This window comes from Alexandromys fortis, unplaced genomic scaffold (assembly GCF_014885135.2).
Source record: "Alexandromys fortis isolate MF-2015 unplaced genomic scaffold, M_Fortis_MF-2015_v1.1 scaffold_0, whole genome shotgun sequence".
NCBI classification, from domain to species: Eukaryota; Metazoa; Chordata; class Mammalia; order Rodentia; family Cricetidae; genus Alexandromys; species Alexandromys fortis.
Window position 1 is genome coordinate 41,605,854 of NW_026067949.1, and position 14,210 is coordinate 41,620,063.

At 42.6% G+C, this 14,210-nt stretch overlaps 1 protein-coding gene across 1 annotated transcript in view; it reads right to left on the reverse strand.

Annotated features, from left to right (window-relative positions):
• Adamts3 (ADAM metallopeptidase with thrombospondin type 1 motif 3) overlaps positions 1-14,210 on the reverse strand; it is a 206,238-nt gene that overhangs the window by 25,259 nt on the left and 166,769 nt on the right. The window contains exons 6-14 of the mRNA XM_050150175.1: positions 10,997-11,080; positions 9,002-9,158; positions 8,227-8,332; positions 7,708-7,851; positions 7,035-7,167; positions 5,826-5,939; positions 3,563-3,708; positions 2,269-2,444; positions 375-508 (exon numbers count right to left, since the gene is read on the reverse strand). Of these exons, the coding sequence (XP_050006132.1) occupies positions 375-508; positions 2,269-2,444; positions 3,563-3,708; positions 5,826-5,939; positions 7,035-7,167; positions 7,708-7,851; positions 8,227-8,332; positions 9,002-9,158; positions 10,997-11,080 (1,194 nt within the window). The remainder of the gene's footprint in view (positions 1-374; positions 509-2,268; positions 2,445-3,562; positions 3,709-5,825; positions 5,940-7,034; positions 7,168-7,707; positions 7,852-8,226; positions 8,333-9,001; positions 9,159-10,996; positions 11,081-14,210) is intronic.

Below are 14,210 nucleotides of genomic sequence, written 5' to 3' on the forward strand. Positions count from 1 at the left end.
CTAGCCATCTCAAATGTAATTAAAACTGTTCTTACATCTTGATTCATGCAGTGACCAGACTGATTTTAAGTAAGCACGATTTCTCTAATTATTCTGAATGCTTCAAAGACAGCCACTGCAATGTTACCATACAAATAAGAATGAATTGAAAGCTGGGTGGGGTGGTACATGCTTTGAATCCCAGGACTCAGGCAGCAGAGACAGGCAGATCTCTGAGTCTGAAGCCAACCTGCACAGTGAGTACCAGGCCAGCCAGTGCTACGCAGGGAGCCAAACAAAGCTGTCAAAAACAGTTTCAGACATGCCTCTGAGTGATGGTAAAGGTAGAACTGCAGGGCACTGTGGGATGCTAGGGAGGCAGCAGCCTGACTCACCACACACTCTCCACGCACGCAGATGCTGTACGGATCTTTATAGGAACAGCGCGTTCCGTCGTGCACCAGCTGCTTCATGTAAGCAACATCCCCAGTCTCTTTGGATTGGCAGTAAAGGTGGCATCTTTTCTTGGCTGCATAAGAGGCAGGCTTAAATTAGTTATTTTCATAAAATAAAATGCTTGATCAGCATACTTATTAATATTAGCAGTTTTTTTTTAAAACATTTATTTATTTGTTATGTATACAATATTCTGTCTGTGTGTATGTCTGCAGGCCAGAAGAGGGCACCAGACCTCATTACAGATGGTTGTGAGCCACCATGTGGTTGCCGGGAATTGAACTCAGGACCTTTGGAAGAGCAGGCAATGCTCTTAACCACTGAGCCATCTCTCCAGCCTAGCAGTTTATTTTTAAGATAAAACATGGCAATATGGATGCCTGAAAATCCAAATGAAGTACTGGATGAATAAAATGGGGAGTAGATGACACCACCATGCATGTTTGTTTAAATGTGAATGATTAGCTATTTTATGTCTTCTAAAGTGGGCTATTGTTGAGATAAGAGGTTCTATTAAAATAGGGATATCAGTCAAGTATAGACTGAGACTACCCCAGACAGGTTATGGTGGCAAACCTTGATGTCACCTACATTTGCTTTTTAGTAAACTTTGATTCAAAGCCAGTTTCACTTCAGTATCATTCTCAACACTTGTTGAAATATGAGCAGCGGGGCTGTGTCCCCAGCACCCCGGCCACCTGGCTAGCTTATGCCTGAAATAACAACACACAAACTGTATTCATTTAAACATTGCTTGACCCATTTCTATCTAGCCTCTTCTAGGCTAATTCTCACATATTAATTTAGCCCATTTCTAATCATCTGTGTAAGCACCCCAAGGTGCGCTTACCGGGAAGATTCTAGCCTACGTCCATCCTGGGTCGGAGGAGCTTCATTGCGTGCATCTGCCCGGGAGAGCGGAGCATGCCTCTCTGTCTGAGGCGTCTGGCTCTGAGAGGAGCTGCATTACTTCTGACCTCACTTCCTAGTCCTCTCAGCATTCTCTTCTGTTTACTCTACCCACCTATGTTCTAACCAATAAAATGAGCCAAGCCAGTTTCTTTATTAGCCAATGACCTTCCTCCATCAAACACTGACTGCTTTAGTCTTGCCCTATCACCCAGCTGATATCTGTGTCCTTCGTAGGATCTACTTAATTTGATAATCCAAGCGAGTAACTTCACTAAAGTAAATTAGAAAATAATGCATCTATTCTAAAGAATTCAACTTTGACCTATCCATGCTTACATTTCCTTTCTAACAGCACTCAGTTAAAATTAAGTGGTATATATTCATTGATCAACCTAACAGAAATAGTATCAGAGTTTCAGTTTGAGCCTATCAAACCCAGAATTTAATGGGAATACTTCAAACATTAGAAGAAAATTTCCAAGAGTATTTTTAATAACTAGTTTATAAAAAGGTTACATAGTCTTTCTTTTAACAAATGACCATCTTGTTTTTGTTTTGTTTGTTTGGTTCTTTTTTTTGTTTGTTTGTTTTCCTCTTGACTTAGCTGTAAATGAACTATTTTCCTCTTCTGTGGTTATTTCTTACTTGAAGAATTCACCTGAATCATGTGATTCACTGTCATTTCCCATGGTGGTGGTGACAGGGCTGCTGGCCAGATACCATGTCTGCCACAATCCCCACCTCTAAGGAGAAAGAAACTCTTTAGCCTGACTCTTGGGAACCTGGAATGACTTGCCTCTGTAAGTACCCCTCTTCCTATGCTACCACCGTGGACTCAAGAGGGCAAGGGCTTGGTGTCAGCAAAGCCGAAACACGAAGTGACCATCAGCACAGCAGGAAAAAAGAGCGGTGTCTACTCACAGTCAGGATGTTCATGCGGCAGCCAGTGGTGTTTGGTATTCTGGTATTCAAAGTGAGAGTTACGCTGCTGGCACTGCTGGGCCCTGAAGTCCTCAAAGTGCTTTTGGCATTCTTCTGTATTACAAAGCTGGTACTCAAAATTAACACCAGGGCAATCCTGACCGCCATTGATGGGCCTAGAGAAAAGACAACATTTCAAAGGCTGGCTGGCTGTAGCCCAGCGGCTCGGGCTCACAGACGCAGTGCTTCTGGCAAAGAGCCAGCACGTCTGAGTTGCCAGCACAGGCTGAATGCTTGCTTCCAGTGTCTAGTGTCACCGAACACACATTGCTCTCTCCACCGAGGGTTGAAGACCCCCAAACACAACCTAACTCAAATGGTATGTTTCATTCATGCCAAAAATATACAAAGATGGAAAGTAGACACATAACCCGAGAAAATGATATTTTCTATCTCGTATTAACTATGCAGGTGCAGCTCAAAGGTTGAGCATATAGTCCTGTGTCTCTACTTTTATGTCAAAAGCAAAATGGAATGGTTTTCCAAGCAAGGAAGTGGTAAGGATGCAATGAGATGGCATATTTAAAGCTCTTAGGATAGTCTGTGGCTAGTGGTGAACCCGTAACTCTTACTATCATGCTTTTGAGTGTATTGTTATTTCTGATACAACATCCTTTCCTCTTGTGAAGGCAGTGTGCAGCCACGGTAGTCTCTATAAAAGGCTTGCTCAGAGCTATCCCTCTCCCAGAACAGAGAAAGGGCTACTCATATGGGTTAAGCCCCAGCTGGACAAGTTAGCACATCAAAGTTGAAGAATTCCATTACTTTTTCTTGACTCGTATGACTTTTGTCTGATTGAATGAATGGATGTCTTTTCTTCTCATGGTTCCTGCGCCATCTTTCTGTTTGTCTACCTTGAAGCAGTTGGACCTGCCTTTTGGAATTTAGTTGAGGTTATTAGTAATTCTTCCACTGAAAGCCCTTTGCTTCTTTATGTACACATCAGAGCTTAGAGGGCACACAGTATCTACTCTCAGCTCAACCCTCTAATAGTTCCAAACATCAAGTTCTTCAAAACATCTGTCCTCTTCATTTGCATGTCTCTTCTATATTACTAAAAACTCTACACCTTGAGAACATTAATGAAAAAGATGCGGTCTTGTGAATTGTGAACAGTATCTTTTTGCATTTTCTATTTTATACCCAGGATAAGAGAAGGAAAGACACTAACAGCAGAACATGGAATCACTTCTGGTCTATGGGAAAGCAACAGGAAGTGCAGGGTTATACTCACGTGGGGTTATTGCACTGGCGTGTTCTAAACCGTACACCAGTTCCACACGTCCTGGAGCAGGAGCCAAACTTGGTCCACGACCCCCAGTTGCCATCTTGCTTTTGTTGATTGGCATTCTTCCACATGCAGTGCCCTTTATAGCACCACTTGGGGAAACAAAAATGACAATTATGAAGGCCACCGAAAGTGCTATTCAAGAGACACTCATTTGAAGGTCTTCAACTCTCTGTTCTCCCTCCAGTTAAATCTGATTTAAAGTACACACAGGCATTTGCTGCACAAAGGTAGCCTACCAGAAGGATAACTTAAATTCACAGTTTTTAGAATAAGATTAAAGCGATACATTTGGGACTGGAGAGAGGGCCCATTGGTTAAGAGCGTTCACTGCTCTCTCGCAGATGATCTGAGATCTGTTCCCAGAGTCCACATCGGGTGGCTCACAACCACCTGTAGTTCCAAGTCCAGGGGATCAGATGCCCTTTACTGGCCTCTGTCGGTACCATACAGACACTGGGCATTCACTCACATATACATAAATACATGCCATATACAGACTCAGATACATATACATTAATAAATCTTCTTTTAAAAAAGGAAAATAACATTTACTCGGGTAAGTTTTGAGAGGACACATGACTGTCCAGCCCAGCCAGCAGACCTCATCCTCTCTCTGCTTCACTTCTCCCTGCTTAGCTGACCCTCAGTTTCTGGATGCTAACATGACCCCTTTCAAAACAATGGCCTGCAACTGTGCCTCCGCTTAAAAAAGAACTAACTAAAGTTAGTCAAAACTATATTCAGCTTTCAAAGTACATTTAACTTTATAAAATATTAATTTATAGATTGAAGAAATAGGTAAGTTAAATAATGATGTTTACCTTTTAGGTAACCAAAATAGAGGTATGTAAAAATTCATGAATTGTTTAGGTAGCAACATGTATCCAAGAACTAAGTGGGGTTATTACTGCCATGATGCCTCAAAGATTCCATGATAACAGTCCTTAGCATTTAGCATGTAAGCATTCAAAGGGAATAGAGTATTTTCTTTCCAAAACTTTCAATTGCATTTTGTATACTATAGACAAAAAAGTTTTTTAAAAACCTTTCTTTATACATTTAAATATAATATTATCCAATTGTATTAGGGAAGTTGGATGTTAAAATCTACTATACCTTAACTTTTTAATAAACCAAAATAATTCTACTCACTATTGCTCTTAATTTTAGTTGAAAATTTGTTTGCTACCTCTTCCCAAAGCAAGACTCTATATATAGTGTAGCTGTCTCGGTGCCAGACAAAATCTAAGTGCTTGTCATGCCAGGTTTTTACTTGTATGCATATTTCCTGTAAGATCAGTTTATGCATGTTCGAAATCAACCTTTTCAAAAGGTAAAAGTTGCATTAATCTTTCCTGTCAGCATTTGGTCCTATCTACAATATATTACTTCCAGCCTAGGCAAGGCTCTTCAAGCTGCGTTCTTAGCATGCCTTTGTTTTGGGCTCGCTGCCCTTAAGAGAAGCACACCTTGGCACCCAGCCAGTTTCTAAGCATTCAGTACCAACTACAAGGGCTGAGATTTAAAACCTTCGGGCATCCTTCCCCCAGGAGTGAGGCCAAATCTTCTGTATAAATTCACATGCCTTGATTTCTGGGCAACTTTCACAAGGGCTGCCATGCCAGCAAGTAAATCAGACACCACTAGCAGGGGCCAGAGATCTGCTGTCCCTACTGTCTGTCCCCTTGGCCACACTTATCCAAATGGTCTGGTCCTCCCAGTATTAAAAGTCCCTAATGTCTGGGCCGGTGAAGGTGACCTTATTTAGTAAAAGATTCTTTGCAAGCATGATTAAGTTTAAAGATTTCAAGTTCAGGAGATGATCCTGAGGTATCCAGGTAGGATCAAAACATCACGAAAAGACTCAGTCCGTGCAAGAACACCACCACTGTGTTAGAGGTCAGAGGAGTGTGGCCATGGTGTGGAAAGGTAGCCAGGAGCTGGGAAAGGGAAGGAACCAAGTGCCACTACAGTGTCTGGTGTGAGCACAACCCTGTCCACATTGGGCTTCGCCTCAGTATAACTCACTCTTGTCCTCCACGGCTATTACAGAACCGACTTCCAGTGTTTCGAACCATCAGCTTTGTGGCCGTTGGTGGTAGCAGCCACAGAAGGGCAACCGTCCAGCAGTAGGCATCGTTCACTGAGCTTTGGAAGGTCCCCATGCAGCGCACGATGAAGCGTAGTCACAAGCAGACACACTCACCTTCCCAGCAGCACACTCGGTTCCGTCGAGTGGGGGCCCCTTCTTAGTCTTGCAGAAGTAGGGGTTGTCGGGATGGCTGCACCACAGCTGTTTGCATGGGTCGAAGGTTCGGAACTGGAAGAGAAAGAAGCATGCCAGCAGAGAACTTTCAGAGAGTGGGTCATTTGCCAGCCATATCCCGCACGTACTTTCCTCCTAAACACCGTGGTCGAGTGCTGGGGCATCACTGACAGTGTGACAGCCTCACTGGGCTAAGTGTACGAGCCACTTCAGCACATTTGACCCTCACCTAAGCTGTTAGATGTAAACACTATCATTATCCAGACTTCAGCTACAAGAAAAACTAAACCCGAGATGTCACATGTGGTACTCAAGTTTATGGTTTTAGTGTCAGATCTGACCTGCTCCATCTGACATCCATATCACGGTGTCTAACTCCTAGACAGTAAAACCACCCAAAGCAGAGTTTCATTTTATAGCCCAGGCTGGTCTTGACTACACTAAGTAGCTGGACCTGGCTTCAATTTCATGATCCTCCCACCTCAGCCTCTGAGTGCTGGGATTCCAGGCATGTACCACCACACACTTTCACGTTCCACAGCCACTTCCTAGAGCCGCAAACGTACAGAATCCTGGCCATAGGAGATCTCAATGCCACCTCTGAAGGAAAGGAAAACCAGAGGAGGAATGGGACACAAGGCTAGCCTCGGTCAGTTCAGCTAGCTTCCTGTTTACCAGGTGTCAATAGAAAGCTTCAGCAGGTTTAGAACCCCAGCAACCTTGGCTTTTTCTTTCTAAAAATAAAAGCCTTTCAATCTTTCTGCCCCTACTTCTGCAATGTGTGTGTGTGTCTGTTCTGTGCACACACACATACAGGTATATATCTAACAAGAGCTTTTGATTTAGAAAGCTATAAACTTGAAAAAAGAGCATGAAGACATATTTGGGAGGCTTCGGATGGAGAAAAGGGGAGGAGGCAATGATGTAATTATAATATCAAAAAGTAAAAAATAGTCTCCCTATCTCTTCTCTCATGAGGATTAATTAAGGCTGTATGCCCAAGGAATCTAGGTTAGCTAAATCATCAGAGCAAATACAAGATAACTGTAGATATTTTCACACTTGTACCAATGAGTTTGCAAAGCCCACCCCAAAGGAGCTACACACAGATTTGAAGATAAGCCACCTCATTTGACAGAGGTCACATACCGCAGTGCACATTTTGTAACCAACACCAAAATCGAAACGGCATTGCTCATCCATGGAATAATTTATTCCAGGAAGTTCTGGGAGTTTGGGCCAGTCGTGTTCAAAGGGGTCATCAAGGAGACAGTCGTAGGAGCTGCAGGGACAAAACATTCAGTACATTTTTAAGTTCTCATTGTTGAAATCAGGCCTTAAAGGGGAAAAAAGTCTCTTAGCTCAAATACTCTGGGGTTCTGTCAGCTCGTGCAGCAGGTTCCCAGAAACATGGTTCTACGGTTTTTGGTTTTAGTCAACTTGTCTTTCATCTTTACTAGTTCCAGAAGGTAAATCAAGCACAACTCTGGGATATAGGAAACCTGTGGCAGCTGTTTTCATGTGACTCAGTGAACCTATGTGAATGGTGGCAGGGCAGACCCCAACATCTGCACAGTAGGACTTCAGGGTATGAACAGGGTTAAAAGCAGACACCGTACAAGCACCCTGTTCTCCATCCTCAGCTCAAGCCTGACCATCAGTCACTAGGAACCTACCCCAGGGAAACCCCATCTCAGACAGGACTATACTTAAGTTCAGGGTTTATACCATCATATGACATTATAGAAACTTGTGGGTCAACACCTCTGATGTCATGTGTGTAGCCTATGCAGCAGGGCATGACATGCAGCGAGGCACATACTGGATGTATCTCTTCAACTCCTGGCCACTGCATCTGGACCAGTGGTAGCGATGGAAGGCAGCTTGCACCAGGGGCGCCATGACGCTGCCCATGGCCGTCTCGTCCCCACACCTGTTGCCTTGCCCGTCATGCTCCATTCCCAACCTAGAACACAAAGGAGACCGCATGGGTAATCACGGCAGGACCGTGGCTCGGACTTCCGTCCTTTCTGCACAAGACATACTGGGAAAGACATGCTTTCTAAAGTCCACATGGCTTCCCTGGAGACACCACGGATGTTAAAAGTGAGAGCAGACTAATGAAATGCCTTTCTCATTCTATAGCCATAAAAGGGATGGGATTGTTGACCGGCCAGCCACTCATTGAGTTTCTGCACAGGACCCTTCAGGGTTTCAGCTCCTCACTCTTGGCAAAGGATGAGAACTCACACTGGCAGGCATCGTTGCTTAAAGTATGAACAACAGAGGAAAAGTAAAGAAAAAACTTTGTTTTCTTATATAGCTGTCAGCAGTAACTTACACATGGCCGGTTTCATGGGCTACTACAAAAGCAGATGAAAACCCATCTTCATGATTCAGAGTGCAACTTCTCACTGGGTGGCACATGCCTGTGACTGGAGCGTATCCTGCAGGCAATGATAATCACTTTTATTTCCATTTTACATATAAAACTCATTGTAATTAGTACTGGGGCTTTGCTTAGGGGGGAAAAGGCAGTGTTCCTGCCAACAGTGGCAGCATTATTTCTCTGTTATCAGTAAGCCACATCCTCTTGGGAAAGAGGGAAGGGACCGCCTGGGGCTCCCATTCTGTTCTTTCCATCTTGGCCTTGTCTTTCTGAGTCAATGGCCCTTTGCATCTTGGTTCTCATGGATGGAGCCAGAAATCCCACCAGTGTAGAACAGAAAGGGATCAGTCCTTCTCCACAGCCTACACCAGTGTTTATTAGATAAATGTAAGCTGACTTTGGAAAAAAGATTGCTTGCTGGCAGGAGCCATTCTCATTCCGAAGTTAGCGGAAATCACACTGAATGTTATAGCATCTCTTCCATACCCCAAACGGGCAATCATTATTTTAAGGGCAAGTATCATTTATTATGGTGTTTAAGTGGCATTTAACGTTGTGGATTCTACAAAAAGCCACTGGCAGAAACAGAGAGAAAAATGTACGCTTGGCTGCTGAATGGCGGAAAGTGGTGGGGGAATATGAACATCTATACAACTTGCCTGACTTGGGATTTCTTTTTGAAAACCCAGGCTCTTATTTTTTTTCTTCTACATAGCAACAGTAATACCTTGCATTCCAGCAGGCCCAAAGTCTTGCCTGGTTAAGAAAATGGCATGATCGTGGTGTTCAGCATGGTTGGGATCAGGTTTTTGTTGTTGGCAAGCCCAGCGGCACACATTCTCCAGGCTCCTGGACGGGTTCCCCCTTTCTATGAGGCTGATAGACTAAAAGGAAAGAATATGGTAAACACTTTTTGTGACTTGGACTTGGGGATAATATTTAAACAAGGATTCAGGAATATTTGGGGATACAAATTTGATTCGAGAATTCTAAAGCTCACAAAGACCCTGTGGGGAGGTTCTATGCTACCTGTGTGAGAGTCCACAGACACATGCATAGCAACGTTTGAGTCAGGGTTCACCATGCTGAAGTCACTCAGCATTAATCATTTGGGGGAGAATTTTAGACATCTAAGATATTTATTGATTCTGTTCAGATTTTAGATTTCACACATTAAAGCAAAAATACTGGGAAAGATTCTTGCATAGAAACTCTTTCCAGAGATAGGAAAGTCAAAGTTCTTAGTTAAGAATTTTGTGTATTCTCTTGGTCCAGAAATAAACATCAGTATGTGGGAGGAAAATAAGTTATTTCAAGATTTGGCAAAACTGGTCAAACTTTAGTGTACGGGGTACAGTCAAATTAAATCAGCTTCACCATGGGGAAAATAGGCTTTAGCCTCATGAACCGACAGGGTTTGGCCTCTTGTCTGATAGCTGCTGTGGGTATACATATGTTAAGTTCACATTGTGGTCAGGGGTTAAAAAGTTGAGGGGTAAAAGAGCCTGTCCTTTAAGAACACAAGATTTCTCCTTTCCAGAGTATTTTTAAGAGAAAGAGAAATTGAATTTGGAATCCCAAATGACTTCCCTAATTGGCTAAAGGGCCCAGCATTTTGTTAAATTTCAGCAAATATTATCAGTGTTTACATTCTTAATAAACTTAGCTTGGTCTGTTATATGCTACTCATACAGTACGCCAAACAAATGATTTAATAACCAGCTGAAGGCTGTTAAGACTTCTAGCTGGGCTTCGCTTGCTGCTCTGCAGCAACACAAAGTATGGTAAGTTTTAAGAGACGGTAAATATCAGGGGCGATGTAGCTTTAGATGAGGATATGAGGATGATAGACACATGAAAAATGCAAATACACGGACGCTTATGGCTCCCAGATGCAAAAGTTCACTAGCATTTTCTGACTGAGGGATTAACTACGGGAGGGAGTCACTGTTTTAAACATAAAAATGGCCAAGTTCTTCAGGCTCCTCAAAGAAATTTAATTCCAAGGACGCAGACACATCTAGTATCAATGTACGTAGGTTTTTAACCACATGGCAAGAATGGCTACTGTATAGATTTCAATCCAACTTTCAGTTTGCAAAAGAATTAAAGCTTCTTTAACTGAAAAAAAAATATTCAGAGTGCTCCATTTTTAAATATATCCATTTGAAACATTGTTTGAAATAAATCACTGGTGTATTCCAAGTCCTGAGTGTAACTGTCATATCAATGGATGCTACGCATAGACACAGGGAGTGGATAGGCGGTCATGAGCTGGAGGGAAATCAGCTAAGGATCTCTTAAAGGCATCCATTCATGTTCCCTTCCTCATTCAGTCACACCTAAAATTGTGATAACTGGGAGTCGGGTCTAGCTCAGTTGGTAGAGTGCTGGTCTAGTGTGCAAGCGATTCTTGGTTCAATCCCAGCACAGTCTACACTGAACATTAGGGCATGCCTCTAGTCCCAACACTTAGGCTCAGGAGTTCAAGGCTATCCTTGACTTCAATAGGGAGTTTGAAGCCAACCTGGACTATATGAGACCTGTCTCTAACAAAAAGTTTCTTTGATATAGAAATCCCTTCTCGTTCTAGAAAAGTCTTCTTCCTAGCTTGGTAAAATTGTGAGTTTATATGAGATTAAGGGTAGTTTTGCAACTCAATTTTTCTCCTGGATAAGCCAGTCTCTAATGCTCAGATCCCACATATTTTAAGATAGCTTACCTTTGCATAACCAAGCATAATCATTCGCACGAGGACCACATTTATATGCACTCCGAGGGACTCATCGTGGTAGATTTCATTTACCTGGAGACAAAGCAGACGGTTGCTACAATAAAGGCAAGCAGAGGATTTCAAGGGACAATGTAACATTCAAAAGATCAGCCATGGTGATCGCTACTCTAGTCAGATTGGTCAACTCACATTGCTTTTAAACTTAGTTTAAGCCGATCTCCAAGATGAAGTAATTTATCTTTTGTTTTGGAGCAATTCTTAGGTACACGGATTACTGATTTTTGTAAACTACAGATAAAAATGAACAAAGACATGTGAAGAAGTTTATTAAATAAATTGTGGGTGTATGTGCACATGTGTCTATACACAACACTTACCTGCAAATACAAGAATATGACTCTAATGATTTTCTGCCCTCCCATGGGTGGCCACACCACACGGGAAGAAGACAGACAGTAGCAGGCATGTCCAAGTGAGTAGGAAATGTACTATCTTGAGTTAGCGATTTCTGTGTAGAAGCTGTGGTGATCTATCTGTGGGTCAGCAAGTAGGCGGCTTTCCCACTGCCTCCCAGGATAGAACAGCTGGGGCAGGGATTGCTTAGAATTATTGTAGGATAGCTGTCCTTCAGAATATAAATTATTAAGGAGACAGCACAAGTGCATATCAGAGACATCAGTCCTGGATTCATCTCCTTATTTCATTTTTTAAGTTAGCCTAGCCTTTTTCCAAGTGTAAAACACAACTGCTTTATGTAGAGGAGGCAGATGAAGCCTAAGACCTTAAGCGGCCAGCTAAACCACTGTGAGTCACTGGCAGACAGGAATCCAGAGGGCACTGTAATTATATCTTCTGATTAAGCTACTGCAAAGTGAGTGCAAAGCAAGTCTGTCCAACTTGGCAAATACGAGCAGGAATGACAGAGGCAGGGTTACTAGGCTAGGTTCCAGTTACTAGCTCTTCCCCAGAACAAGGGCCCAGGCTTCTAGCAGAAACCCAGAGGGATGAAAGCTAACCACAGTTCCACTTGAGGTCCAGGAGGTTTGGCCAGCAGGCAGAGAAAAGTACAATGCCGTAGAAGAGATGGCTGAAAATACAGAAAACACAGCCATCATAGGACGAAACTCAGCCACCAGGAAACTCTGACTTGCTACACTAACCAAGAAACAGGCCGAGAAATCTCTATTTAGAAGTCTTAGGATTCTAGCGTGACTGCAACTTCAACACTATAGACCTTAAATGAAGACTGATAGATGGCATGCCACGTACCCCAAACTGTACATAGCATTTCCAAAGCTACTAAAGACGGATGTGAAAGGTCAGTCTAAGCCAGAACATGCTAAATAAGGCAAAGCACGACTGAATGAGAACGCTTCATGATCACTTTACGTGGAAGAATGTGTGTATCTATTCATATATTTGTAAACATGTATATACATATAAGTAACACATATATGCATATGCATAGATAAGAAAGATCCAGCTGGACAGTTGTAGAATATAAGCTAAGATGCAGACAGAAACAATGATGAATCCTCGCATTTCACAGATTATAGGTAGGTGATTCAAAGCCAGGTTGACTCACTCTAGGCTAAAGGACACCCGAAGTATAAACTCACTGTGGACTGACATACAAGAGCGGTGGTCAACAAACAACGGTATTGACAGACAGTAAAGAGCCCAGAAAAATGTGTCATATAAAGAATGACTGGGGGGATGTAGTGATTAAAGATGCTAAGTATTAATTGTCTCAGCTCATCATTGCTCAATCCCTGAGGCCTAGCAATTCTTCATTTCTCTGAGCTCCAATCAAGTGAGCAATATAAAAAGAATACTATCTCATAGTCTTGTGAAAAGAACCCATTCTGCCAAACTGCTCAAACTTCAGACCAAAAATGAGAGAAGGGTCTTTAAAGGGCATCTTATTAACGGAAGTGGGAAGAAAATTTCACAAAGGCTTAGATAGAAGCTGTGGTAGGGAAGAAATGCTAAATTTGCGCACCATGTCTACAGAAAATAAAACTGAAACCCCATCTCTATCAAATGGGTCATTTCCGATCTAACAAAGAAAGTCAAGTTACATACTAGACAGAAGCTCTGATATCTCTGGCCTATTCTGTCACCGGCTGATTCTTCTGTTACACCACACTACACACTGCCTCCTCATGTAGATTAATTATCCAGTAAAAACATTTCTAATGTTACAGTTCCAATAAAATACAAATCTATAACCGGGTATGTCACTGATATTCACATCCAGAGACTCACAGACACTCCAAAAGATTTCTTGTGAGGCGGCTGTTCCCCCTTAGAGGCATGGCTTCTCGCACAAAGGGAGAACATGCTTAGGTGGATGGAGATGAGGTGTAAATGTCTTTGATCTTTGCAAAGGGCAAAAGTAATGCTAACAATGAAGCAAAAGTGATGAAGTACAGAAGAAAAAGCGGGCTAATTTCTGGGAAAGAGGCAATGGTGGGGGTAGGAGACATAGTCATGACTGCTATAGAAAGGAGCCACAGTGGAAAACTTCAGAGCAATGGTTCTCAACACGGGGGTCGCGACCCCTTTAGGACTGAATGGCTTTCACAGGCGTCAGCCAAGACCACTGGAAAAAACAGTAATTTACATTACAATTCCTAACAGTAGTAAGAGTACAGTTGGGAAGTAGCAACGAAACTAACTTTATGGATAGTGGGCAGCACCATATGAGGAACTGTATTGAAGGGCCGCAGCAGTAAAAAAGTTTGAGAACCACTGCCTTACATCTCAACCAAGTGAAGAATTCAACTTAAAATCACGGAGAATGTTACTGGAAAAGAATCATGACAGTGTAGTTTTTCTCAGAGCTGCCAGCAGATGGCACTGTGCACTCTTGGGCTCGGAGAAGGACAAGCTAGCTGCTGCCCTACACCGTGGAGCACCTACACACCAGCAGGGCTGTCCTCAGCCTTCCTATGTTTACCCACAAATAAAACAGCTCCCACTAAGTAAAACAGAAATTTCAAAATAGCATGGGGAAAATCTTGCTTTTGAATGACTATTTATTTGACTCTTAAAAGCAAAGCAAAATATTGGAAAACTCTTATTTTGAGTTTGTATGTCAACTGATCATGATATAAACAGGCCTAAACACATCTCAACCAATCCACCCCCACCAGGGGCTGCCTCTTTTGACCATGCAATAAAAGCAATACAGAAAGAA